Genomic DNA, 26,975 nt, shown 5'->3' with positions numbered 1-26,975 from the left:
TTGATATGCCAACACAGATCGACTGTGGAGTCATAGATACAACTCGCGCATTATGCACGTCTCTGCCGCTGACCAACGTCTCTGGCGCATTTGCATCTGTGGCCGCATGCACAGTCGTGCGGTACACAAGTATAAAGGGACGAAGCGAGCACTGGAGTGGCAGTCTTGCGACTCACTCTGAAGATGGCTGGACGATATACAGTCAAAATATTAGAAGAAGGAGATTTCTTGCGGCTGCACACCTGAAACTTAATGGAACAAGTTTAAATTTGATTGGGACAGCTTGGTTGATGATTCCTATAGCGGTCAGCGAAGGTAAGCCACTAATCTATAAATGATTGCAAAAATGCATAAAACGATCATGGATGATCGCCGACTGAAAGTGTGAGAAATTGCTGAAATTAGAGAGATGTCATGTGAACAAGCATATCACATTTGAACAGTTGAATTGGGTATTAGAAAATTACCTGCTGGGTGGGTGCCAAAACTCTTAACACAGGATCAGAAACAGAGCAGAATTGAAATGTCCGAACAATGTTTGACCAATTTTCAGAACAAATACAAGATTTTTTGCACTGGTATGTGACCACAGTTGAAATCTGTGTCTGCTGCTATATCATAAGAGACAAAACAACAGTCAGTGCATTGGATATTGTAGATTCACCACCACAAAAGGAAGCAAAGACAATATGGTGGGCCAAAAAGGTAATGGCATCAGTTTTTTGGGATGTGAAAGGGATTTCATTGTGACTAGAACAGTGGTAAACTGTGTGCAAGTTGTACTTAGTCAATATGTGATGGTATCATAAAGTTATTTTCGACTCAATATGTCAACTTATGAGCTCAATTCTTGTCATTTGCGTGAAGTTTTAATTTTCTGCTTCAACATGAGGAGATTTGCAGATGAGACTCATAAAATGCTGGGTAACACCTACGGTGAGGAACTTTTAGTGACAGGAGATGCAGAGGACGTTATCAATGTTTCATGAATGGTGATTTTGATGTTGAAGACTGGCTTGGTGGTGGAAGAGAGCATGTTTTCAAAGCTATTGAAATGCATGGAAACATTCACAGGAGATGGTTAGTTGGTTTAGAGGCAGGAGAAGGGACCAAACTATGAGGTCATCAGTCAGTTGGTCCTAATAAAACAATGACACAAGTGTGAGAATAAAATGGATGAAACATGTAACACAAAACGAAAAGAAAGGAAAAGCCACAAGAATGAAGGGAAAGCAACGAACACTAAAAGGAACAAAAGACAAAAAGAAAACAACAGAGAGATGCTAGAAACAGAAGAGAGTAAAACATGAAAGCAGCTTACAGTGGCTGGCCAACCACGAGAATAAAAAGGGAAAGTCAGTCACTCTGCAATACATTAAAACCTCCAGCCAATAAGCACTAGGGTGAAGGACACAGAGGGACAAAGGACATGCACTAAAACCTAGATAGAAGTATAAAACCCACTCTCACAGATAAAACGTAAAACTAAAGCTGCTGTGGAGGCACTGTCGCCCAACACCGAAGGCAGGGTGCTGGGAAAGTTAAAAGTCTGCCGCAGAGCAGCTAAAAGTGGGCAGTCCATCAAGAGGTGGACGACTGTCATTTGGGAGCCTCAGCGACACTGAGGTGGGTCCTCACGACAGAGTAGGTAACCATGCGTTAGCGACGTATGACCAATGCGGAGCCGGCAGAGGACAATTGATTCCCTGCGAGAGGCCTGCATGGAAGACTTCCATACATTCATAGTCTCCTTAATGACACCCAGTTTGTTGTGCATGCTGTTATGCCATTCCGTCTCCCAAAGCCGGAAAACCCTACGGTGTAAGACAGAATGCAGGTCAGTTTCAGAGATGCCTATCTCCAGAAGCAGTTTCTGCGTCAGTTTCTTCGCCAGCCTGTCGGCAGGTTCGTTGCCGGGGATTCCAACATGTCCTGGGGTCCACACAAACACCACAGAATGGCGGGACTGTTTCAGGGCAAAGATGGACTACTGAATGGATGCTACCAGAGGGTGGCGAGGGTAGCACTGGTTGACAGCTTGTAGGCTGCTCAATGAGTCAGTACACAGGAGAAATGACTCACCAGGGATGAGCGGATGTACTCAAGAGCACAAGATATGACTGCCAGCTCTGCAGTGAAAACACTGCTGCCAACTGGCAAAGAATGTTGCTCAATATGTCCTCCATGAACATATGTGAAGCCTACATGAGAATCAGCCATTGAGCTGTTGGTGTAAACCACTTCAGAGCCCTGGAACATGTCAAGAATCAAGAGGAAGTGACAGAGGAGAGCGGTGGGGTTAACGGGGTCCTTAGGGCCATGCAAAAGGTCCAGAAGAAGCTGCGGCCGAGGCATACACCATGGAGGCATACATGAACGGACCAGAAGTAGAGGTGGTAAAGGGAGACTCCAGTTCTGAGATAAGGGACTACACACGAACCGCAATCGTTAGCCCCGATATAGGCCGCCGATGTGGGAGATGGACTGCCACAGGCGGGAAAAGGAGAAGGTCATTCAGGTGCTCAGGGGAACTATGAATGTGTGCTGCATAACTGGTGAGCAGTTGCGCACGTCTGATCTGCAGTGGAGGGACACCAGCCTCCACCAGTATGCTGGTCACCAGACTCGTCCTAAAAGCTACTGTCACTAATCTAACCCCACAGTGGTGCACAAGGTTGAGTAAATGCAGTGCTGAAGGCACTGCCGAACCAAAAACCACACTCTCATAGTCAATTCGGGATTGGACAAGGGCTCTGTAGAGCTGCAGCAGTGTACAGCAATCTGCACCCCAATTGGTGTTGCTCAGGCAATGGAGGGCATTGAGGTGTTACCAGCACTTCCGAATAAGCTGACAAAGATGAGGGAGCCAAGTCAACCGAATGTTGAAAACTAGTCCTAGGAATTGATATGTCTCCACTACAGTGAGTGGATCATCATTAAGGTAAAGTGCGGGTTCCGGATGAATGGTACGATGCCGACAAAAGTGCATGACACACGACTTTGCAGTTGAAAACTGGAAGCCGTGGACTAGAGCTCATGACTGCGCCTTGTGGATGGCTCCATGGAGGCACGTTCAGCAACAACAGTAGTGGAGCAGCAGTACAAAATGCAGAAGATGTCTGCATACAGAGAAGGTGAGACAGAGGGCCCGACAGCTGCTGCTAGACCATTAATGGTCACAAAAAATAGAGAGACACTCAATACAGAGCCCCGTGGGACTCTGTTCTCCTGGATATGGATGGAACTATGGTAGGCACAAACTTGGACAGGAAGTTTTTGATAAAAATTGGGAGTGGGCCTCAGAGACTCCACTCTTACAATGTGGCAAGGATACGATGTCGCCAAATCGTGTCGTATGCTTTACGTTAGTCAAAAAAGAAGGCAATCAGGTGTTGCCATCTGGAAAAGGCTGTTCGGATGGCAGACTCAATGGACATAAGATTATTAATAGTAGAGTGACCCTGGTGGAAGCCACCCTGACATGGAGCCAGCAAGCCATGTGACTCCAGGACACCAACCCAACCACTGATATACCACACGTTCCAGCAGCTTGCAAAGAACGTTGGTGAGGCTGACGGGTCGATAGCTATCAACATCAAGCGGGTTTTTACCGGGTTTGAGCACAGGAATGGTGGTGCTCTCCTGCCACTGTGATGGAAAGATGCCATCACACCAGATATGATTGAAGATGATAAGGAGATGTTTAATCATCTGGCTGTGGATGTGATCAGGTCCTGGAGCTGTGTCGGGGCAATTTGCAAGGGCACTGAGGAGCTCCCACTCTGTAAATGGGGTGATATAGGATTCACTGCAGCTTGTAGTGAATGAGAGGACGTTCCCTTCCAGCCGCCGTCTGAGTGTGTGAAAGGCTGGGGGGTAATTCTCCGACGCAGAGGCTTGAGCAAAGTGCTCAGAAAAGTGCTCGGCAATCGCATTTGCATCAGTACATAACTCGCCATTTGTGGTAACACTGGGGACAGCTGTTGGGGCCTGGTAGCCAAAAAGACGTTTGATATTTGCCCAGACTTGGGAAGGTGCCGTGTGGCACCCAATGGTGGAGACGTATCTCCTCCTTCCATTGCTTGATAAGGTAGCGAACACGGGCAAGGAACCGTTTAACGGCTATGAGGTGCTCCAAGGAAGGGTGCCGCTTATGCCACTGTAGAGCTCACCAACGCTCCTTAATTGCGTCAGCGACTTCCGGTGACCACCAAGGGACTGCCTTACACCTCGGAAACCCTAAAGAGTGAGGGACCGTGTTTTCTGCCACAGAAACAATTATGCTAGTCACCTGCTCAACAATCACATCGATGTTACCATGTCTGGGAGATTCAGCGGTGACAGCAGAGGTGAAAGTTCCCCAGTCCACCTTGTTCAAAGCCCATCTGGGCAGGCGTCCATGTGCCTGACGTTGAGGCAGTGACAAGATGGTGGGGAAGTGGTAAATACCACAGAGGTCGTCATGTCCTCTCCAGTGGATAGATGGGACAAGTCTTGGGCTGCAAATTGATAAATCAATGGTCGAGTAACTACCATTAGCCACACTGAAATGTGTGGCAGCCACAGTATTTAAGAGGCAGAGGTTGAATTGTGATAGCACAGTTTTGACATCTCTGCCTCGGCCAGTAAGCATGATACCACCCCATAAGGGGTTATGGGCATTGAAATCTCCCAGAAGAGGGAAAGGTTTATGGAGTTGATCAATCAGTGCAGCTAATACATTCTGGGGTATTGCACCAACTGGAGGAAGATACACATTGCAGATAGTTATTTCCTGTGTTGTCCTTATTCTGACAGCCACAGCTTTAAGAGGGGTTTGAAGGGGGCACATGTTCACTACAGACCAAGTTTAGGACATAAATGCAAACTCAACCTGACACTCGATTATAGTCGCTACGGTTCCTGTAATATCCCTCATAGCCATGGAGGGCAGGGGTCTGCATTGCTGGGAACCAGGTTTCCTGAAGGGCAATGCAGATAGCAGGTGTAAAGCTTAACAGTTGCCGTAGCTCAGGCAGGCGGTGGATAAAACCACCGCAATTCCAGTGGAGGTTGACATCGTGAGACTGGGAAGGCATGGAACATTCAATGAGGCAGTTTATGCCTGAGAGTCAACTGCTGCCACCGATTTATTGCCTGAGCAGTCTATATCCATTGTGTATGAAGGTCTGGCGAGATCTAGGTCCTCAGCAGACGCCAAAATCTCCACCCCATCCTCAGCCGCAGAGCTTGTAGGTAGTGGTGGTGTGGGTGCCACTGCAATTTCCTTGGTCTTAGAGGTTTTCTTTTTGGATTTTTCTCACTGCTCCGTGGGTTTCCCTGGCTGGGAGGACTTCACTGGCTCAGTCTCTGGGACTGAGGACGAGCATGAAGCCCTACGACCAGCTGCTTTTGGGTTCTTCAGCCACTGGCGGGCATCATCTGCCCCACTAGCAGAAACCTGGGAAGGGAGTGACCCAAGGGACCCCTTCCTAGTGAGAAAAGCCAAAGAAGATGTTTCTCTGTCTTAGAAGTGGGAACGGATGTCCCCGATGGTTGGGGGGGGTTTGCTCCCGAAGTAGGTGGTGCAGGAGCAACATGGAGGGAAATGCCCCCCCCCCCACCCCCCCACCATCAAGGGGGCAGGTGTAGTATGAGAGGTGACCTGTGTTGGCAGAGGTGATGGTGCCAGAACTGTTGCAGCGACGGCGTAAGACGATGTCTTATGCACAGGATGAAGGCATTCAAATTTTCTCTTAGCCTCACTTTAGGTCAGTCTCTCCAGGGTCTTGTACTCCATGATTTTCCTTTCTGGAGAATTCTGCAGTCTGGTGAGAAAGGTGAATGGTGCTCTCCGCAGTTGACGCAGATGGGAGGCAGGGCACATGGAGTATTGGCACGTGATGGGCGTCCGCAATCTCGGCATGTGAGGTTGGAAGTACAGCGGGAAGACATATGGCCGAACTTCCAGCGCTTAAAACACTGCATCGGGGGGAGGGATATAGGCCTTTCCATCACATCAGTAGTCATCACCTTGACCTTCTCGGGCAATGTATCACCCTCAAAGGCCAAGATGAAGGCACTGGTGGCAACCTGATTATCCTTCGGACCCCACTGGACACGCCGGACGAAATGTGCACTTCGCTCTAAATTAGCGGGCAGCTCATCATCAGACTGCAAAAGAAGGTCTCTGTGAAATATGATACCCTGGACCACATTTAAGCTCTTATGGGGTGTGATGGTTACAGAAACATCCCCCAGCTTGTCACAAGCGAATAACTCCCGTGACTGGGCAGTGGATGCTGTTTTAATCAAGACTGACCCAGATCTCATTTTCGACAATCCCTCCGCCTCCCCAAGCTTGTCCTCTAAATGCTCAACAAAAAACTGAGGCTTCATTGTCATGAAAGATTCCCCATCAGCTCTCAAACATACAAGGTACCGGGCTGAATAAGATCAGCTGCCATCCTTAGCCTGACGTTCCTTCCATGGTGTGGCCAGGGAGGGCAACAATTTGGGGCCGTACTTCTGTGCGTTGAATTGAGCTCATGATCGCTTGGAGACTGCTGGTGTTTCACCACCAGTAGCAAGAGATGATGGACTACATTTCATCGCATGTCATCCACCCTGATGCCATCCACTCCGACCAGGGGCCCTCCCCAAGTGCGCCACCCAGCCGCAGCAAAGGTCACCTGGCGGGATGGCAATCGCCAGGAGTCCCAATGCCCCAGGGGGATGGGCATACGTGGGGAGTTAATGGTGCAGGGATCAGCACAGCGATCCCTGTGTGGTCGGGGGCTACAGCCAACAGAGTGCATGGTGGCCCCACCACAACAGACTTGCTACCGTGCTGGATATCAGGTGCAATGAAGTCCATGATCATCGTCGACCCAGAAATCGACACTGCATAGTCCATGGTGGAAAACACACCCAGGAAGGTGTCCTCGCCCAGGAGATGGAGAATGGGCAGGACTGTAATGTGACAATAAGAAAGTGAGGGTTGGGTTGTTTGGGGGAGGAGAAGAGACAGCGAGGTCCCTCATCGGGTTAGGGAAAGACGGGGACGGAAGTCGGCCGTGCCCTTTCAAAGGAACCATCCCGGCATTTGCCTGGAGCGATTTAGGGAAATCACGGGAAACCTAAATCAGGATGGCCAGACACGGGATTGAACTGTCGTCCTCCCGAATGCGAGTCCCGAGAAAGTGAGCTAAAGATCTCAATGCACGATGGACACGATGCACCTCGTAAGGTGCGCTTCCCCAATTGGTCGCTCTTCGGGGAAATTTTGAATCATAGAGATCAAACCCTATAAGGGAACAACACATAAAGGCCGAAACATGTGAAACTCCTTTTAGTCACCTTGTAAGACAGGCAAGAATACCTTGGGCCTATTCTAACCCCGGGCCCGCAGGGGAGACACTCACAGGAGATCATCAAAAGTAAAAGCAATTGATGCATGAGCCAAACACGGAAAGACAAATGGCCAAAATACAGCAATAGATACAAAAAGGTGATTTTGCACAATGACAATGCTCAGCCTTGTGTTGCAAAACCCGGCAAACATTCTTGAAAATGAAACTTCCTGGCAGATTAAAACTGTGTGCCCGACCGAGACTCGGGCACACAGTTTTAATCTGCCAGGAAGTTTCATATCAGCGCACACTCCGCTGCAGAGTGAAAATCTCATTCTGGATTCTTGAAAATGCTGAAATGGAAAGTACTCTCTCTTGCCATATTCTCCAGACAGTGCTCACTCCGACTACCACCTTTTTCAATTAATGGCACATGGCCTGACTGATCAGCACTTCCGGTCATGTAAACAACTGAAACTGGATCACTTTCATGGACCTCTACAAAAGACGCCCCATTCTCCTGCCATTGTATTTGTATGAGGCTCGAAAGATGGGAGAAGTTGTTGCCAGCCAAAGCTTTGAACTGAAAATTTTTTGTAAGCTTTTCACAATAAAGCCTTGAACTTCAAGAAAAATTGTAGAAATAAAGTTGTAGACCTAATAATTCAGAAGAAGGCCTCTTGGTTGAAAGCTTAAATGTATAGCAATCTTTTCACTGTGCCTGTCTGCAAGTTAATGTCTCCTGTGTATGGTGAGTAGCAATATATCCTTTTCATAACACTGTTTTACTTAATCCTGGACTTTCCATTAGATATGAACTACCACTTTTGACTTTCCTGCTCAAAGAATTCCAAAACGCAAGTAGTGCAGGCAAAAAGGACAACATCTGTAAATTTGTAGATGCAGTTTCATTAAGTATTTTTTTTTTTTTTTTTTTAAATGCTGACTTTGTTTGTGTAATATTACAGGTAAATTAAAATAAGGCATCCCCCCCAACATCATTACACAGGTTAAGTTTTGTTTTCTGGCCAGAAGAAGTTGTCAGTGAGTTGTATAGGTTGTCCTAAGGTACAGACTCTCAACCTTAGCATCCAAGGTGTTCACAATGCTAGTAGTTATGTGATGCCTCTACTTAGTGGTATAAGTAATTACAGTGATATACACTTAACAAAGAATATTTATCACAAGTAGTGTATTGAAACTTTAGATTTCTCAGTGACATGTAAAGACTCCATGGATTACGAAATAAAGACATCATGTTATCTCTCTCTGAACATTTGTCTTTTTGATTTTGTTGCTCGGCACTTGTCTAGACTTGTGCTTGTGCCTCTGTATGCCATTTGCTGTTAGAGGCTTGCTACTTATTCATGTAAGTTGAATTACCATTAAATAATAATTATCAATGCTGAATTTTAAAAATTTGTTCTTGCTTTGAAATGGAAAAATTTTCCTCTCCTTAATATTTATGTACATGTGGACAGTACTTTGTATGGGTGGAGGCTCATGTGGTATTTTAATTTAATTTCAAAGGTACCTTAAAATTAGTTTTCTTTCATTTCTTGCACTCTGCATTATGAACAACTTGCATTTTAAAGTTATTTACAATGTCCAATTTTCAGTTAACACAGCATGGTTATCTTTGATTGTTGAAAATTTATCTTTACGTAAAACCACACTAGCAGAAGCTTGTATTAACTTTGGCATGAGCCTGATAAAGTAATAATTCAGAATTAAAAGAATTTTTCATTTATTTCAAGTCAGAAGGGAAAAATTTAATATACATAACAGAGATAATTTTTCATGGCAGTGAAATATATCTATGATCTCAGAATAATAATTCCTAACATCATGATATTTCCATTTTACATAAAGAATAATATATGAAATGCAATTTCCATTATTAAATGTAGGAACAGAAGTTCATAATAATAAAAAGCATTTGTTTTTGCTTTCCCAATAATTATTTAGGCAGATACTGTCTCAATTTCTCGTAATAAAATCAAGTAGGCTCTACTTCAGCAGACATGTTCAAAGATAGATCTAGAAGCTGACCTGATTGATTAAATATGATTGCATGGTGGTAGGCTGCCAGTTTCGTATACAGCTGTTTGCAATGCACCATATTAGTCGGTTGTTTAGCACCCTGTTTGATTCATTGGATTAGATTTCATTACTTTTGGGGTGCTTACACTAAGCAAAGAAGTGAAAGGGAATACACAGAAGGTCCATATCAGAGAAATGAATGTTCAAGACAATATTATAGAAAGAGCAGTGGAAATAGATGAACATGAGCTGGGACATATGCCACCTTGAGAATTTACCAGAGCATGAAAGACATAAGTTGAAACAACATGCCTCGAGTAAATGAAATTCCCTCAGAATTATTCAGATCCATAGAGAACCCATCACCACAAAACTATTCTACTTGGTATGCAAGATATATGAGACTGTCAACATACCATCAGACTTCAAGAAGAATGTAATAATTCCAGTTCCAAGGAAATTAAGTGATAACAGGTATGAATACTACTGAACTATCAGTTTAATAATTCATGACAGTAAAACACTGATGCCAATTATTTACAGAGGAACGGAAAAACTGGTAGAAGCTAGCCTCTGCGAAGACCAGTTTCAACTCCAGAGAAATACAGGAACATCTGAGACAATACTAACGCTACGATGTATGTTTGAAGATAGATTAAAGAAATGTAAACTTAAGTTTATAGAATATGTAGATTTAGATAAAGCTTTTGACAATGTTTACTGAAATATACTCTTTAATTTTTACAGTAGCAGGCATAAAATACAGGGGGTGAAAGGTTGTCTATGACTTATACAAAAACAAGACTGCAGTTATAAAAGGCAAAGGATATGAAAAGGAAACAGTAGTCGAGAAGGGTGGGAGACTGTATTTTATCCCCCATGTTATTCAACTTGTATGATGAACAACAAGTTAACAAACCTAGGAAAATTGTCGAAAGGGAATTACAGTTCATGGAGAGGAAATAAGAACTTTCAGTAAAAAACTGCTGAGGCTCCATAGCCACTTGTTGACATATTGCCTATTGAATTTCGTCTTGGGATCTTCCACCAACATTTTTTTTGATAATTTTTTGACATTTTGGTTGTATAAGTGGCTGTTGTTGTCAAAAATTCACCCTCCACTGCTGGCAGTGGACTGGAGTCAACCTTGCGGCTGCCAACAATATATAACTGTTTCGTCAATGTTTGAGGGCCTTTTCCTGGTCATTACTGTTATGGTTCTCAATTTTTATGGGCAATAGTCATTTGTTCGAGCACAGATCCAGGACTGTTCACCTTGAGTCTTTTTCTTTTTTGTTAAAAATGTCATGTTTATGAATTTAGATGACTTTCTTGAACAAACATAGGTTTACATGGTGTAAAATGCAGCACTTTTCTTTCAAAATGCTTCATGAATAACTGGCAACCAGTACACTAATTGGACATCCCACATTGATCTCTGCCAGCTGTTTGTATAAACTAACATTCCATATGAAGCAACTTGTGGTGAGATCTACATGTTCTGCAGAAAAATGGATACCTACACAATATTTCACATAATCACCAGACCCAAAAAAGTTGTATGATTAGTAAAGTCAAAATGTGCACAAGAAAAAGGCATAATGTGCAGTACCTCTGATATGAGGTGCAACACCTGGAATGTACTCTGAGCAACAACAGACACTCCACCCACTGCATAAGAAGCACCACAAAATCTAAAACTCAGTGATTATAACACTGGAAGAGGAAATGTCATGTAAGGCCTTTCCTACCAAATGTCCTCGGGGTGACAGACAAACAGCATCAGCCATACAGTGTACGAACATGCACAAAAACTATTTACAAGCTGACCAAGAAGATCAGATAGAGTCTCAGATTGGCAAAGGACAGAAGAGGCACCACTTACAATGTTGGGAGTATATCGTATACAGTATATTTGAGGAAAAGTCGATACCATGGTCATCGAACATGAATGGCCTTGTGGGCTGGGACAGGTGGAGAAATTCCCCATACCAGAACATGCACTGTGTGAGGCCAACACCCATTTCTTCAGGGAAACCACTGACTTCATGAACTAGATATTAGTTTCAACAAATAAGAAGACTGCCTCCAGCTAAAAGAAGGGTAATCATCTTTGACAATGCCCACCACTCGTACTGGTGGAACATCAGGATGATCATCAAACAAACATTAGCTGCAGATCCCAAGATGAAAGCCAACAGGCAATACGTCAAAAACTTAGGAGTTTGCCGATGACAATGTACTTCTATCAGAGACATCACATGACATTGAAGATTAACTGAATGGAGTGGATAACGTCTTGAAAAGAGCTTGTAAGATTAACTTCAACAAAGGAAGAATAAGGGTAATGATATGTAGTCAAACTAAATCAGATGTTTCTGAGGGAATTATTTTAAGAAATGAGATACTAAAGGCAGTAGATGGGTTTTGCTGTCTGGGCAGTAAAATTAAGTAATGATGGCGAATGTAGAGAGCGTACAAAAAACAGAATGGCTATAGGAAAGAGTTTCTAAAAAAAGAGAAATTTGCCGACATTGAATATAAATTTCAGTGTTCTGTCTGACTTGTAGCCTTGTATGGATGTGAAACACAGATGATAAAACATGCCTGATAAGAAGAGAATAGGAGCTTCTCAAATGTGGTGCTACTGAAGATCAGACGGGTAGATGGAATAACTAATGAGGAGGAGGGAGGTGGACTGCACTGTAAAAATTGCACATAAACACTAAAGTGTGACTACAGTAAGCACATTCAAATGGATGTAGGCTGGAGTGGCCATGCAAAAATGAACCCACAAGACAGACTAGTGTGGGGAGCTGCATCAAACCAGTCTTCGAAAGTCCACATCCATGACAACAATATCGACAACAACACACCAAGCACATAGCTATCTGGACTTTGAGCTTTGAATTTGATTAAGCTAGCAACTTGGACAGGGAAATGCTTGCTTCTACTTTCTGGTACTGTCCAGACACCTACATCATAGCAGATCTTTGCTACACCCAACAGTGGCTTTCTTTCAATAAACCGTTTCGCCATGGTCAAAGGGAGTGTACATTTGGGAATGTGTGTGGTAATGTGTGTACTTTTACTAATAAAAGAGCAAGATCTCAAGAGATAGTGTGCATAATGTTCCCAGTTATGTGTTTCAATATTCCACACATCAGTCCGCTATAGGTGAATGATTGCATTTCCCTTATTTCACATATTGTTCCAGCCACAAATTTTCATTATTTTTTATATGCTGCCAATCTGGCTCTCTTGTTCCCCATACCCATTTAACTTTGTTACTGCTTTTCTTTACTTATTTAAAACTCATTATCCATTCTTTATTTATTATGCCTAAACTTTCTTCTCCTCTACAGTATCCACCTTCAAAACAAACACTGCCACCCTCCATTGTGCAATTTGAATGCCTGCTGTTGTAACGGTCTGCCACACAGACACTGTAATAAACAGTGCCATACTACAATCCCTGCTCTCACAGTGACGGTCCCTCTTTGAATATTTAATTCCAGGGTTGTTTTTAACATCATTTCCCCTCCCAACTTCTACTGCCCAGTCAGACTGTTAGCCAATCACGTGTGTTTATTTATGATCGCATTATACAATCACGCATATTATTTACAATCACACGAGTTTCTTACTGCAGCATGCATTAATTTGCTACTGACCATATTTTTTTTATGAGTATGCCTACTACTTTCTGCTTCTTTAAAATATTTTCTCATCTTTCCTCTTAACTTTCTCTGCAGCTCTCCATACAGTACATACCATTTATTTCCATTATGATGATTCAACATTAAGTTTTAAGCTTCTTATTTTCAAACTTCCTTTTAACTATTTTTCAGTTGCCCCTTTTGTCTCCAACAATCCAAACCACGAATCACTGCTCATTCTACCTTTGCCAATTCTAAAAACTCTCCTGTGCCTTTGCAAAACTCCAATCACACATCCTCTTTCTGAAACCTGTTTGGCACTTAGTATGCCAACTAACAGGCTTACCATTAAAATTAGCATCTCAGGTTGTCACCCATCCTACTATAAGAACCTTCACTTTTTCCAATTCCATCAGTCCCTCACTCACACCAAGCTGGTCCTTCATTATCATACAATCCAAGCTCAAACCACACTTGACAGCCTCTACTCCTTTCACAAAATCATTTTACTCTGTGACTAAATGCCTTCACTACAACAGAAACTCTTGCCCTTCAACAGTTGGAACAACATTCCCAGCACCATCTGAGGAAGCTGTCCCTGCCACTCCTACCTTGTTTCCACTAGTGATTACCCATGGTGAAGAAAACACCTTCCATGCTAATCCACTCCCTCCCATCCCCTTGACAACCCCCCTCTTAGCTCCCTGGCTATGCCTTGCTGACTTGCTCCACTCTTCTACATCCTCAAAAACTTGCTCGACACACTGCTCCTGAACGCCCTTCCTGTAACACTGTTGTCAACATTTCTGCAAAATCTCTGACCCCTGCAGATGTCCTAATACTTTCTAACGACATCACTTTCAGACCCAGAACTAAGTTCTACCATGATGGACTTGTATAGGCTCTTCTTTCCTTTACTTGTTCTCTGAAGTGGCAACATTTCATCATCACACAACCCCAAGACAACTGCCAACCAAGGGATCCTCCCCATCTTCCATCCAGTCACCCCCTGCTAATCTTTCAGAAATTCCTTACTTCTAGTCTGACCTCATCTTCTTTCCCTAAATCCTTCTCCAGAGAGTCGCAGATCATTCCTTTGGTACACACAGCAATCCATAAACAGCAATCCATAACCTGAAGACCAATCCAGACCATATCATGCTTCCTGCAGATAAAGTGGTCATGCATCATTGTGACTATGTGGATGAGGGTCTCTGCCAAATTTCCAGTACCTCTGCATACAAGCCTTACAACCATGATCCCATCCCAAACTCCAACATGACCTCCAGCAGCTGCTCAAGGTTTTAGGTCCATCCCAAAACTTGACAATTGAATCGATCTACCTCCCCACAACAACAACCTCCCCTCCCTCCCTCCCTGTACCCCTACCTTTTCCCTATCCCCCAGACCCCACAAACCCAATCCCCATGTGTCTTCCAAAAGGTCATCCCATTGTGACTGGGTACAAGGCTCCTACAGAATTAACGAGTGCTTTTGTTTACCAACACATTTCATCCTACATTCAAGATACTGCTCACTTCCTTCACTGCCTCCCCACAGTTCCATCATCCTTGTCTGTCAAACCTTATATGCCAACATCCCCCATACCCACCATCCCCCAGTCCCACCATCTCTTTGCTAATCCTCCTAGCCAACCACAGCATGGCCACAACTGTTTCACTTTTGAATGCAAAATCTATAAACAATCTATAAACAATCCATAGTACTGCCATGGGTACCTGTGTGACAGTATCCTATGCCAACTTAGTTATGGGCCACATGGAAGAATCCTTCCTATCCACTCAATACCTAAACCCCTTGTCTGATTCATATTCATTGAGACATTTTTATGATCCAGGCTCATGTTGAGGACAACCTTTGCTCTTTCCTCCATAACCTTAACACCTATTTCCAGATCCTCTTCACCTGATCCTTCTTAAATCAGCAGACAATTTCCTGGATGTTGATCTCCACCTCTCAGATGGCTCTATAAACATGTCTGTTCATATCAAGTGCACTAACAAGCCACAATACCTCCACTTTGACAGTGTCAACCATTTCAGATCAAAAAGTCTTTTCTTTACAGCCTTGCCACCCATAGACACCACATCTGCAATGGAAAGTAGGAGTTTTCAAATTATACTGGTAGCGTTTTGAGAGCCTTTATAGACAGATAATATCCTATCCAGCTCATCCATAAACAGATTCCAACACCACCTCCTCCTCCTCTGACATTAGTAAAACTGTCAACCAGTCCTCTGATCACCCAGTATCACCCTGGCCTTCACAAGTTCAACCACATTCTTCGTCAAGACTTTGACTATTCCTCATCATGTTGGCAGATGATTGATATCCTACCCAAAATCTTAACCATTGTTCTGCTGGCCACCCAACTTACAGAATACCCTTGCATACCTCTATTTCAATCCTGCGCCCCATGGGTCATTCACTTGTAGCTGACCCAGTTGCAAGACCTCTTTCATACACCCACAAACCACCTCCTACTGTTGTCCAGCCACAAGCAGTTGCCACCCAATAAAATGCAGGGTTACTTGTGAAAGCAGTCATGTTGTGTATCAGCTGAAATTACTGTACACCATTCAGTGTCAGCATGACAAGTAACCAACTATCTGTTCGCACGAATCACTGTCAAAGTGTGAATTTCCCATCCAGTTGCTAAACATGTGTCACATCACAATACAAATGATTTTAACAGCTTTTTCATTACACAGACCATTTGTATACCTGCTTCTAGCACAAGTTTCACTGAACTACACAGCTGAAAATTGTCTCTCAAGCAGTCCCCCTACCCTAAACCTCCACTAACCTGTTTGCCACTCCCCCCCCCCCCCTTTCTGTTCACACTAATCCTTCTCCATCCAGATATTTTACTGTCTTGTCCTGTCACTCTTCTCTCCCCCTCCCCCCACATGGGCTCTCTCTCTCTCTCTCTCTCTCTCTCTCTCTCTCACTACCCCGACCTCTCTCTGCCCCTCCCTTCCCCCTGTTTTCCACTCCTCCCCTTTTGTTTCTCCTCTCCTTGTCTGGCTTTTCATCTCCAGCTTCCTCTCCTTTTCCCCCCTTGTCTTTCCCACTCTCTTTCACCCTATCTATCTGTTTTATGCTCTATTCTCTGTACTTCTTTCCTCTTGTCGTACAACCACTAAGCCATTTGTTGAATTAGTGCCTCTTTCCCACTACACTCTCCTAGTATATTTTCCCATCCCCTCCCCCATTGCTTTCAACCCCAGCAACTGCTTCTAATAATCAGTCTCACCATGGCCAGGGAGTGTACGTTTCAGTGTTATGTGTGGAAATGTGTGCACTTTCACGAGAAACAGAGCAAGAATTCAAAAGCTAGTGTGAATAGTGTTTCCTGTTATTTGTTTCTACGCTCCGCACATCAGTCTGTCATAAGTGAGTGGTTGCCTTTCTCTTATTTTACAAATTGTTCCATCCACAAATTTCCATTATTCCTATTGATAAATGAAGAGTGCTTCAGAATAATTACTGCATTTTACAGAATCAATTTTCACAACTTCAGTTTACAGTAACAAGCGCCAAAAATCTTTATTTAAATGCAAATAACACTCTCTCTCTCTCTCTCTCTCTCTCTCTCTCTCTCTCTCTCTCTCTCTCTCTGTGTGTGTGTGTGTGTGTGTGTGTGTGTGTGTGTGTAGAGGGGGTGGGGGCAGGGGCGTGTGCGCTGGGAGTTCTGGTGGTAGAGTAAAAATGATCCACAAAATGTATTAAAGTGAATTTTAAACCAGGAATTTTCTCCAGTAATGGAACAGCTAGGTTCAACAATTTTTGAGATAATCCGTGCACAAGGATAAGCATAGATAATAACTACAATTACAGTTAAATTCTGTATAAATTCAATCTTTGTGAACAATGAGTGTTGCAATACAGACCAAATGTGATGAGTGAAGATACTGTGCATCATTGGTGTCTTTTGTTTATGAGTAGAAGGATGAATGTTCAGGATGATTGCAGAAGAGGCCATCCATCTATACTTAGCAACTAACCACCTGGAAAATTGAAGAAAAATTGAGCGAAAACTGGTGTTTCATGGTGTGTCAGATGACTTGTTGCAGATTTTTTGTATGAGACCATGCCTAACATTTTGGGTACTACAAGTACTGTGCTTGTTAGGTTCCTTAACATTAAGGTAGCAAAATTTTATACAGAGGATTTTGTCAATACATTTAAAGAGAGATGGTGAATCTAGTGAAAATAACAGTTTCAGTTGCAGAATTGATTTTATTGCTTCATTCATTGCTTTATTCATGATGCGCATTTTGCATAATACAAGGCATTTTCAGATTGATCTATGTTAATTACAACTGTATTAGAAAGGATGAACCTAACCCATAATTGGAAAGATTGCAATTCTTTAACTTACAGTATAGTGTTGGTAAATGGGTTTTGGTTGCCACAATTAGGGCATCAGCAAAAACAGACTGCCCTCATGATACATAGAAAAGTAAACTGAAACAAATATGTGCTCATGTTGTATGTTAAAAGTGTAACATCTAATAACCTATAGAAGAATGAAATAAATTAAAATATTGAAAAAAAAAAATAGTGCTTGGCTTTACAATGGCTGTGGTCCATATGGGTAAGAAAACAGAAGAAGATGTAAATAACTACCTTTTGACCAGTGGATGCAAAGCATCAAATTTTATGTACATTCCAAACTCAGTAGTGCCATTTGAGATCTTATATCTATTTTTACACACTAAGATATGTCTAGGGACTGTACTTGTGACAGGACACAACGAGAATTGGCTGCTATCCACCAACAGCTGGAAGGAGCATTGGCTACCACTGACACACTTTTGGTTAATGCTCAAAGTTGAGGCAACATCGGGGCACTACTAACGAGACCTGTGACACCTTTGGTGCCGTTGGACTCCCCTGGTGACCCGGGTGTCACTGCATCTTCTGAAATGCAATATCTAGCGGGTCTGTCTTCACTTGAGACTGTATGGCAGACAGTGGTGGGTTCATGTGTCACTGGGTGGAAGGCAAAAGAGGGAGCAGGTTGTGTGGCTGGCTCCTATGCCTTAGCAACAGGTATGAGGTGCTACCCAATGTTGACGATAACTCTGAGCCAGCACAGGATGCCTCTCCCATTGGGCCAGTGGCAAATTTTTCTGCCCAGGCCAGACAAGTGCAGAGGATGTATATGCTTGTCACTGGGAGCTCCAATGATAGGTATGTGATGGAGCCCCTCAGGGAAACAGCAGGTAAGGTGGGAAAGAATGCCAGTGTACACTCAGCATGTTTGCTGGGGAGACTTGTCTGTGATACAAAAGAGGCCCTGCTGGTGGCTATCGAGAGCACTGGGTGTAACTGGCTGCTTATAGTGGCACATGTCTGCACAAATAATGCCTACCACTTGGGTTCTGAAGGCATCCTTGACTCCTTTCAGTGGATGGCTGATTTGGTGAAGGCAACCAACACTGCATCCGGGGTGCAGGCTAAGCTGTCTATTGGTAGCATTGTACCCAGGACTGACCGTGGTCCTCTGGTCTGGGGCAGAGTGGAAGGTCTAAACCAGATGCTGAGATAACCTCCGCTATTGGGCACAGAATTGTAACGTTCCCCTTAACAGGCCAGGCATGCACTACAAGCAGGAAGCGGCTACTGTGGTAGTGGAGTACGTGTGGTGTGCACATGGTTTTTTCTTTTTTCTTTTTTAGGTTAGAGGAACCCTCCCTTGGGATCAAAGGCAATTTGCCTTATAAATTAGCCCATGTGTCCTTGGAAAAGGTTCATTAATGCAGATTAGATCGGAAAAGGTTAATATGATTTTAGCATACTGCAGGTGCATCCAAGGAAGGATCCTAGAATAACTATCATTTACTGTACGTTATAATGCACAGACAGTATTAGGGACAAAAAATTGGTTGGTTAACAACAACAAAATCTTAAGTCCAGGTTGGAATATTTATCGTAAGGACTGGTTAGGTGCCAATGGTAGTGGCGTGTTTATTGCAGTAAAAAATTCGATAAAATCTAGTGATGTTATCATGGATTACGATTGTGAATCAATCTGTGTAAAGTTAAGTATCAAAGATCAGTAAAAAATGGTAATTGGATGCTTTTATAGACTACTTGGGTCAGGAGTGCTAGTGGTAGAGTGCTTCAGACAGAACATGCAGAATATCGTTAATAATATTCCTGAACATGCTGTCGTAATAGGGAAGACTTCAACTTGTCTGGTATAGATTTGGAATGCCATAATTACTTTGAGCAGTTAGAGAACCAACTGGTGAGGGTAACATCGTAGACCTTCTGGCAATAAACAGACCTGAACTTACCGAACCAGTTAATGTAGAGGAAGGTATCAGTGATCATAAGTATGTGATAGCATCTATGACAGTCAGTGTGGCAAAGGATATTAACAAAGGTAGGAAGATATTTTTGCTTAGCAAGAGTGACAGGATACAAATTTCAAAGTATCTGAGCAGTCAGCATCAAATATTTGGTGATGAGGATAAAGATGCAGAAATGAATGGAAAAAATTCAAAGGAATCATGCAATATGTCCTACACAGGTATGTCCTGAGTAAGATCTTAACGGATGGGAAAGATCAACCATGGTTTAATAGCCATGTTAGAAAACTGCAACATAAACAAAGAGAACTTCAGCTCAGATCTAAGAGAAGTAAAAACTTATTTGATAAAAAAAGTGGAACATTCATCGTAGGAATATCAAAATGGCAAATATTGAAATGGTCGGTCGTGGAATAAAAACACAACTACAACCCTTAGTAGTGGACGAGATGAGATACCTATAAGATTATAAAAAGACTATGTGAAAGAACTTGCTCCCTTCTAGCAGTAATTTATTGTAGATTGCTTGAGAAATGAGGGGTAGCTAACAACTGGAAGAAAGTGCAGTTTATTCACACTTTCAAGAAGGGCTGTAGGACAGATGCACACAATTATGGACCTATATCGTTGATGTCAATCTGCTGTAGAATTATGGAACATGTTTTAAGCTCCACAATTATGACATTCTTGGAAAAGGAAAATCTCCTCTATTAACATCAACATGGATTCTGCAAACAGAGATCCTGTGAAACTCAGCTCGCTCTGTTCCTCCTTGAGATCCACAGTGCCATAGACAATAGCACTCAGGTTGATGCCGTTTCCCTTGACTTCAGGAAGACATTTGACACCGTCCCACAATGCCATTTAGAGAAAAAAATATGAGCTTATCGAGTATTGGAGCAGATTTGCGATTGAATCCATGACTTCCTTGCAGACAGAACTCAACAAATCACTCTTAATGGAACAAAAACAACAGACGTAAAGGTAATTTCTGGAGTACCCCAACGAAGTGTGATAGGACAGTTACTGTTTACAATATATACAAATGATCTAGTAGAAAGCGTTGGATGCTCTCCAAGGCTGTCCCCACATGATGTGGTTAACTATAACAAAATAGCAACGCTAGAAGATAGTAATGAATTGCAGAAAGACCTCCTGAGAGTTGATGAATGGTGCAGACTCTGGCAGTTGACTCTGAACATAAATAAATGTAACATATTGTGCATATGTAGGAAAAGAAATCCACTACTGTATAGCTACACTATTGATGACAAACTGTTGGAAACAGTATCTGCCATAAAATATCTAGAAGTAACTATCGAGTGGAATGACCAAATAAAACAAATAGTGGGAAAAGCAAATGCCAGACTCATACTCACAGGAAGAACCTTAAGGAAATGTAACTCATCCATGAAGGAAGTGTCTCATAGGATGCTTGTTCAACCAATTCTTGAGTACTGTTCGCCTATCTGGGATCCCTACCAGATAGGACTGTAAAAGAGAGAGAGAGTAGATCCAATGAAGAGTGGCATGTCTCATCTCGGGATTCTTTAGCTGGCACAGGAGCTTTACGGAGATGCTCAACAAACTCTTTTGGCTGATGTTACAAGAGAGGTGTTGGGCATCGTGGAGAGATTTACTATTGAGATTTCGAGAGAGCACTTTCTGGGAAGAGTCGGACAACATATTACTCCCCCCTCCGTATACATCTCTCATAATAACCATGAGGAGAAAATTCAAGAAATCAGAGCCAATACAGAGGATTACCAACAATCATTCTTCCCACACGCTATTCGTCAGTGGTTCAAAAAGTAAACTCCGCTACACACCATTAGATGTCTCGCAGAGCACGATGCAGATGTAGATCTAGATGAGATCCAGCCTGTGTTTAGTTTGTCACATGATAAATATGGCTGACACATCATTCTTCATTTTCTGGTCTGACATACTTTACTGAGCACTGTGCCACATCCTCCCTACAGCAAGCATCTGTTTTTAAAGGTAGGTGATGTTGGTATACCATTAGTTAAGTTGCAGAGTTTTACAGTTGTTATTTTGAAGCATTTTTAAACAACATTAAATTTTGTATATAGTCAATAGTATAGGAAACTTGTGCTATTTTATAGTAGCAGTGTCTATAGCAAAACTACCTTAAAACTCAAGTGTATTAGAACATACACTATGTGATAAAAAGTATCTGGACACCCCCAAAAACATACGTTTCTCATATTGAGTGTATTGTGGTGCCACCTACTGCCATGTACTCAATATCAACATCAGTAGTCATTAGACATCGTGTGAGAGTAGAACGGGCTGCTCCACGGAACTCACGACTTCGAGCGTGGTCAGGTGACTGGGTGTCACTTGTGTCATATGTCTGTACATGAGATTTTCACACTCCTAAACACCTCTAGGTCCACTGTTTCGGATGTGATACTGAAGTGGAAACATGGAGGGACACATACAGCACAAAAGCGTACAGGTCGAGTAATAGACAGACATCTATCCAGAACATCACACAGGAATTCCAAACTGCATCAGGATCCACTGCAAGTACTATGACAGTTAGGTGGGAGGTGAGAAAACTTGGATTTCATGGTCAAGTGGCTACTCATAAGCCACACGTCATGCCGGTAAATGCCAAATGACACCTTGGATGATTGAACAGTGGAAAAATGTTGTGTGGAGTGACGAATCATGGTACATAGTGTGGTGATCCAATGGCAGGGTGATGGTATGGCGAATGCTCAGTGAACATCACTGCCAGCACATGTAGTGCCAACAGTAAAATCAGCAAAAAATGGTTCAAATGGCTCTGAGCACTATGGGACTCAACTGCTGTGGTCATAAGTCCCCTAGAACTTAGAACTACTTAAACCTAACTAACCTAAGGACATCACACACATCCATGCCCGAGGCAGGATTCGAACCTGCGACCGTAGCAGTCGTGCAGTTCCAGACTGTAGCGCCTTTAACCGCTCGACCACTCCGGCCGGCCGTAAAATTAGCAGGTGGTGGTGTTATGGTGTGGTCGTTTTTTTCATAGAGGGGGCTTGCATCCCTTTTTGTTTTGTGTGGCACTATTACAGCACAGGCCTTTATTGATGTTTTAAGCACTTTCTTAGTTTCCACTGTTGAAGAGCAATTCGGGTTGGCGACTGCATCTTTCAACACGATCGAGCACCTGTTCGTAATTCACAGCCTGTGGCGGAGTTGTTACACAACAGTAACATTCCTGTAATGGACTGACCTGCACAGAGTCCTGACCTGAACCCTACAGAACACCTTTCGGATGTTACAGAATGCCGACTTCGTGCCAGGCCTCACTGACCGAAGTCGATACCTCTCCTCAGTGCAGCATCCCATGAAGAATGGGCTGCCATTTGCCCAAGAAACCTTCCCACCTGATTGAACGTATGGCTGTGAAAGTGAAGTGGAAGCTGTCATCAAGGCTACGGGTGGGCCAGCACCAATTGAATTCCAGCATTACTGATGGAGGGAGCCATGAACTGGTAAGTCATTTTCAACCAGGTATCCAGATACTTTTGATTACATAGTGTATTTAGTGAAGTGTTTAGAGACATGATCCACTGAGAGGTCTTTAAGATTGTGTACCAAATGTATGTAGTCACATAGCAGTAAAAAAATCTACTTCATAGGTTATCTGGTAGTGCTGATGTTATGGCACGAAAAGTAAGTTCTAATTTGGATTATACTAATCAACTAATGTTGTGATGAGTTGACTAAGTTATGCAACACAGTACAGGGATATGTCCCTCCTCCAAAATTCCATTAGTGTGCAGCATGCGGTGTGGAAATAGGTTGTAAGTGCTTTGGCATTGCTTAAGCAAGTACAAACACAGTTTTCTATGATTACTGTTTGGCCACTCAAATTAGTAGTATATGTGGAGTGGTTTGTACATTGCAATATGGAGTAATAGATTGAACTGTGGGCCTGTGCGGGGGAATGTGAACTGAGGGACAGATCATGCTTTGATGGTACAAGATGCGCCAAATGGAAAGAGCACTATTCAGATGAATTGTATGGTTTATTTTGCTGTGAAACCATAAATCTAGGTAGTAGCACCATTCATATAAATGAAGTGGTTATTGCTGCAAAACAAAAAATGAAGTAAGACAAGTGTGGAATGTATCAAAAATATAACATTTAGATGAGCATTATTTTTCTGATGGTTTCATAGCAATAAGTACTTCATTTGTCTGAATGGTGCCCATATCTAGATTTTCAGTTTCACAGCAAAATATACTTTCGTCACAATGTGCACAAACATCTGACATAGACATCTCAGGACTGCTGGATTTGGTCGGGGGTCCCATACCTTGGCCTGCTGATTCCCCAGACATTAATCCCCTAGACTTTTGGTTATGGGGATGCTTGAAGGAATTGGTCTACACCATGCCAATCAATGATGTGTGAACACTACAGGGTTGCATCTTTGGGTATACTTCAAAGTGTGCTTCATTCCGTGTGCCGAAGGGCAGAGGGCTGCACTGTCCTGAATGGATGCCACATTGAGCACCTCATGTAAACATGTGTATATCTCAGAAAGCATGCATTTCGGGACCCATGTTTATTGGACTTATTTTTCATATTTAATGAGTACTAGCATCTCTAAGTATTCAACACTTTTTTTTTGAACACTCTTTATTTAAAGTGGTGTATAAAACAAAGGTTGTCATCTTCATTGTTTAGGATAGGCTCTATGAATAGATTTATAAATCCATAAGTCACACAATGAAGTCTAGGTAATTACACTTCACACTATGACCAATACACGTGTGAATGTTTCTTCTATACATCTTCATTAAAATGAAGCTATCTCATTTTAGAAGCATGTACAAATTTACTTTTAATTTTACAGTAAACCAGTTAGAATACTGCATATGCTTATTGGGTAGCGGTTCTGTTGAATGGATGTACACAAATATTGTCAACAAGAATCTAAAATGATCATTAAGATTTTTGTAGCTCTGTTTTCCAGTGCTTGCCGAATACTAATAATCCATTAATTAAAGAGCTGTGATGTGGACTAACTGACATGTTAATTAGATCATCATGCATATAAATAGAAACACAAGTGTCTGAAACAGGCAGAAAGCTATTGCCTGCAACATTTACATAGCCAAGCAGAATTTCATTGAAAGACTTGCATTAGTTGCTAATTAAAAAGAAGGTACACTGAATGTTCTACATGGTTTGAAGCTACAAAACTATTAAAAATAAACATTGTAACAGAGACTGAAAGAAAGCTTACACTGACAATGTCAAACACCTCTGAAACACATACAAAACAAGAAACAATGTCTTGCAAAACTGTGATGCTTTAAAAAGAAGAAGTGAAGAAAACTGACAGTGAATATGACACAACAGCTCAGGAACGCTTTTTCTACTAAACAAATTAATCCTGCAATGCATTTATTAACAAAGAAACAAATTACTGCTAAATTTTTGCAGAATTTTGAAATTTTTTGTCCTCAATATTCTCTGGTCCCCTACCAATAAGTAAATTGACAGATTTGAAATTCAACAGTTCTGTAAAAGAAAAATCTCTGATTAATCTTGAGATATATAATAATAAGAGTTCAAACAATGGAAAATCCAAGATGGAATGTAATAATATTATGAAAAGAAAAGTTGCTACTCACCATGTAGCGGAGATGCTGAGTGGCATATAGGCACAACAAAAAGACTGTCACAAATAAAGCTTTTGGCCAGTAAGGCCTTTATTAAAAATTGACACACACATACACATACCTTGCGTACAGTTGCTAGCAGAATGTGGAGACGACTCAGTGCTTCCTGGGGCTTTCCAAGAAATTGTGGTAATTCAGCCAGAAGCAACCGAAAAGAAAAAGGAGCCAGAGATCCAATACGGCCACCATATAGCTCAGGGTAGAACTGAAAATACATATCTGGTCGATCTAATGCTCCGAATGGTTCAGCTTCAACTTCTGCCAATGAAAACGACCGAAGTTTCACTAGCAGGGCAATTCGAGTGAACCATAGCTGAAAAGAAAAAAATGCTTACGAATGTTAAAAATAAATAATTATTAGCTGAAGATTTAATGTCTGTAAATAAGTCAGCAATCATATTGTGGCACTTTATTTGTAAAGGACTATGTTGATCACACAAATTTTAGAATTCACTATTACTGGTTTCGGCTACTGCCATCTTCAGATCTGTTACAAATAAACAAAAAATAGTGGTGTAACCAACTATGTTCAATTAGCTGAAGCTAAATCTATAGCAGGCCTGGTGATACACAAGAAAAATAAAAAATATTTATATATTTAACAGGCATGTATACCAGCCATACATACCTTAAAATATTCTGATGTATTCATCAATGTCAAAATCTATAGCTGTAGGTATGTAGTAAGTGTTGGTGATGCCCTGCATGCATCTGGTATTTATACAAATAACTGAGGCCATCAAAGGGCACTATTCCTACAGTACAAGAACAACCAGCTGGCCGATGTGGCCAAGCAGTTCTAGATGCTTCAGTCAGTAACCACGCGACCGCTACGGTCGCAGGTTCGAATCCTGCCTTGGGCATAGATGTGTGTGATGTCTTTAGGTTACTTAGGTTTAAGTAGTTCTAAGTTCTAGGGGACTGATGACCTCAGATGTTAAGTCCCATAGTCCTCAGAGCCATTTGAACAAGAACAACCAGTAACATAAGTTTAATAGTTAAAATGCAGTAGGTGTAATCATTAATTAAAATTACTTCACATGGCAAAATGAGTGTCTGACAGTTAAACATGATCTGAGATACAATATGTGGAATTAGATCTATGCTTAAAATCTGCATAAAATGTGTAAAGAGTAATAATGGGCAGGTGATAAAACTGAAATATGTGAATTAGCAGAAAGAATGAGTGGAATGCATTTAAAAAATTAAGTTCACACTGGTACTGGAAGAGGATGGAAGTTTAAGTTATGGAACTTATGTTAACTAAAAGAGATTATCATATATAGGAAGACGATGGCTACTGACACGATTATAAAGGTGAAATCCTGTCACCCTAAGAAACATAACTGGTCATACTTCATAGCCATGATCAACAGGGTGGTAAAACTACCATTACACCTACTGCAGTGGTGCGGGGTTCTCTTTTTTTATATGTAGGCTGCAATTTAAAATTTCACCTACCTCAGAACAGCGTCTGCTCGATGTCCCATCACTCGGCAATGTAGATATTTAAAAGATGATGTAAAAGCAGTGTTGATAAAAAACACCATCTAATATCTACAATTACTGAGACCGCGCAACTCTAGTAATGAAAAAAAGTTATATAGAAAAACTGTCAATGAAAAATTTATCGGGTGGTAAGATGATGGATTGGACTATGTAAAATAGCGTCCGAAATTTCCACATAAGAATGTTTATTTGTTCGTAAAACCAAAGAAATGGTACTATTCAGTCCACATTTAAACTATTGTTTATTTTCATCAAGTTCACAATTCAAACACTCATTTTGCACGCACAGCAGCCAGAAATCTGTCCAAATCTGAGCTGAGTTAAACAACTTTTCCACAGTCATTAATTCCACCACTAACATGAGTTATTACATT

The 26,975-nt window shown here is 42.1% G+C and overlaps 1 protein-coding gene across 2 annotated transcripts in view; it reads right to left on the bottom strand.

Moving 5' to 3' along the window:
• The window catches only part of LOC126416120 (trafficking protein particle complex subunit 12), a 138,568-nt gene that overhangs the window by 51,248 nt on the left and 60,345 nt on the right, over nucleotides 1–26,975 (bottom strand). For both annotated transcript variants that reach the window (XM_050083644.1, XM_050083645.1), the window contains exon 5: nucleotides 25,154–25,405. In XM_050083644.1, the coding sequence (XP_049939601.1) occupies nucleotides 25,154–25,405 (252 nt within the window). The remainder of the gene's footprint in view (nucleotides 1–25,153; nucleotides 25,406–26,975) is intronic.

The sequence above is a fragment of the Schistocerca serialis genome, chromosome 8, assembly GCF_023864345.2.
Source record: "Schistocerca serialis cubense isolate TAMUIC-IGC-003099 chromosome 8, iqSchSeri2.2, whole genome shotgun sequence".
Taxonomy (NCBI): Eukaryota; Metazoa; Arthropoda; class Insecta; order Orthoptera; family Acrididae; genus Schistocerca; species Schistocerca serialis.
Note: the sequence above shows the minus strand (reverse complement) of the source record. Positions and strands in the feature narration are given on the sequence as shown.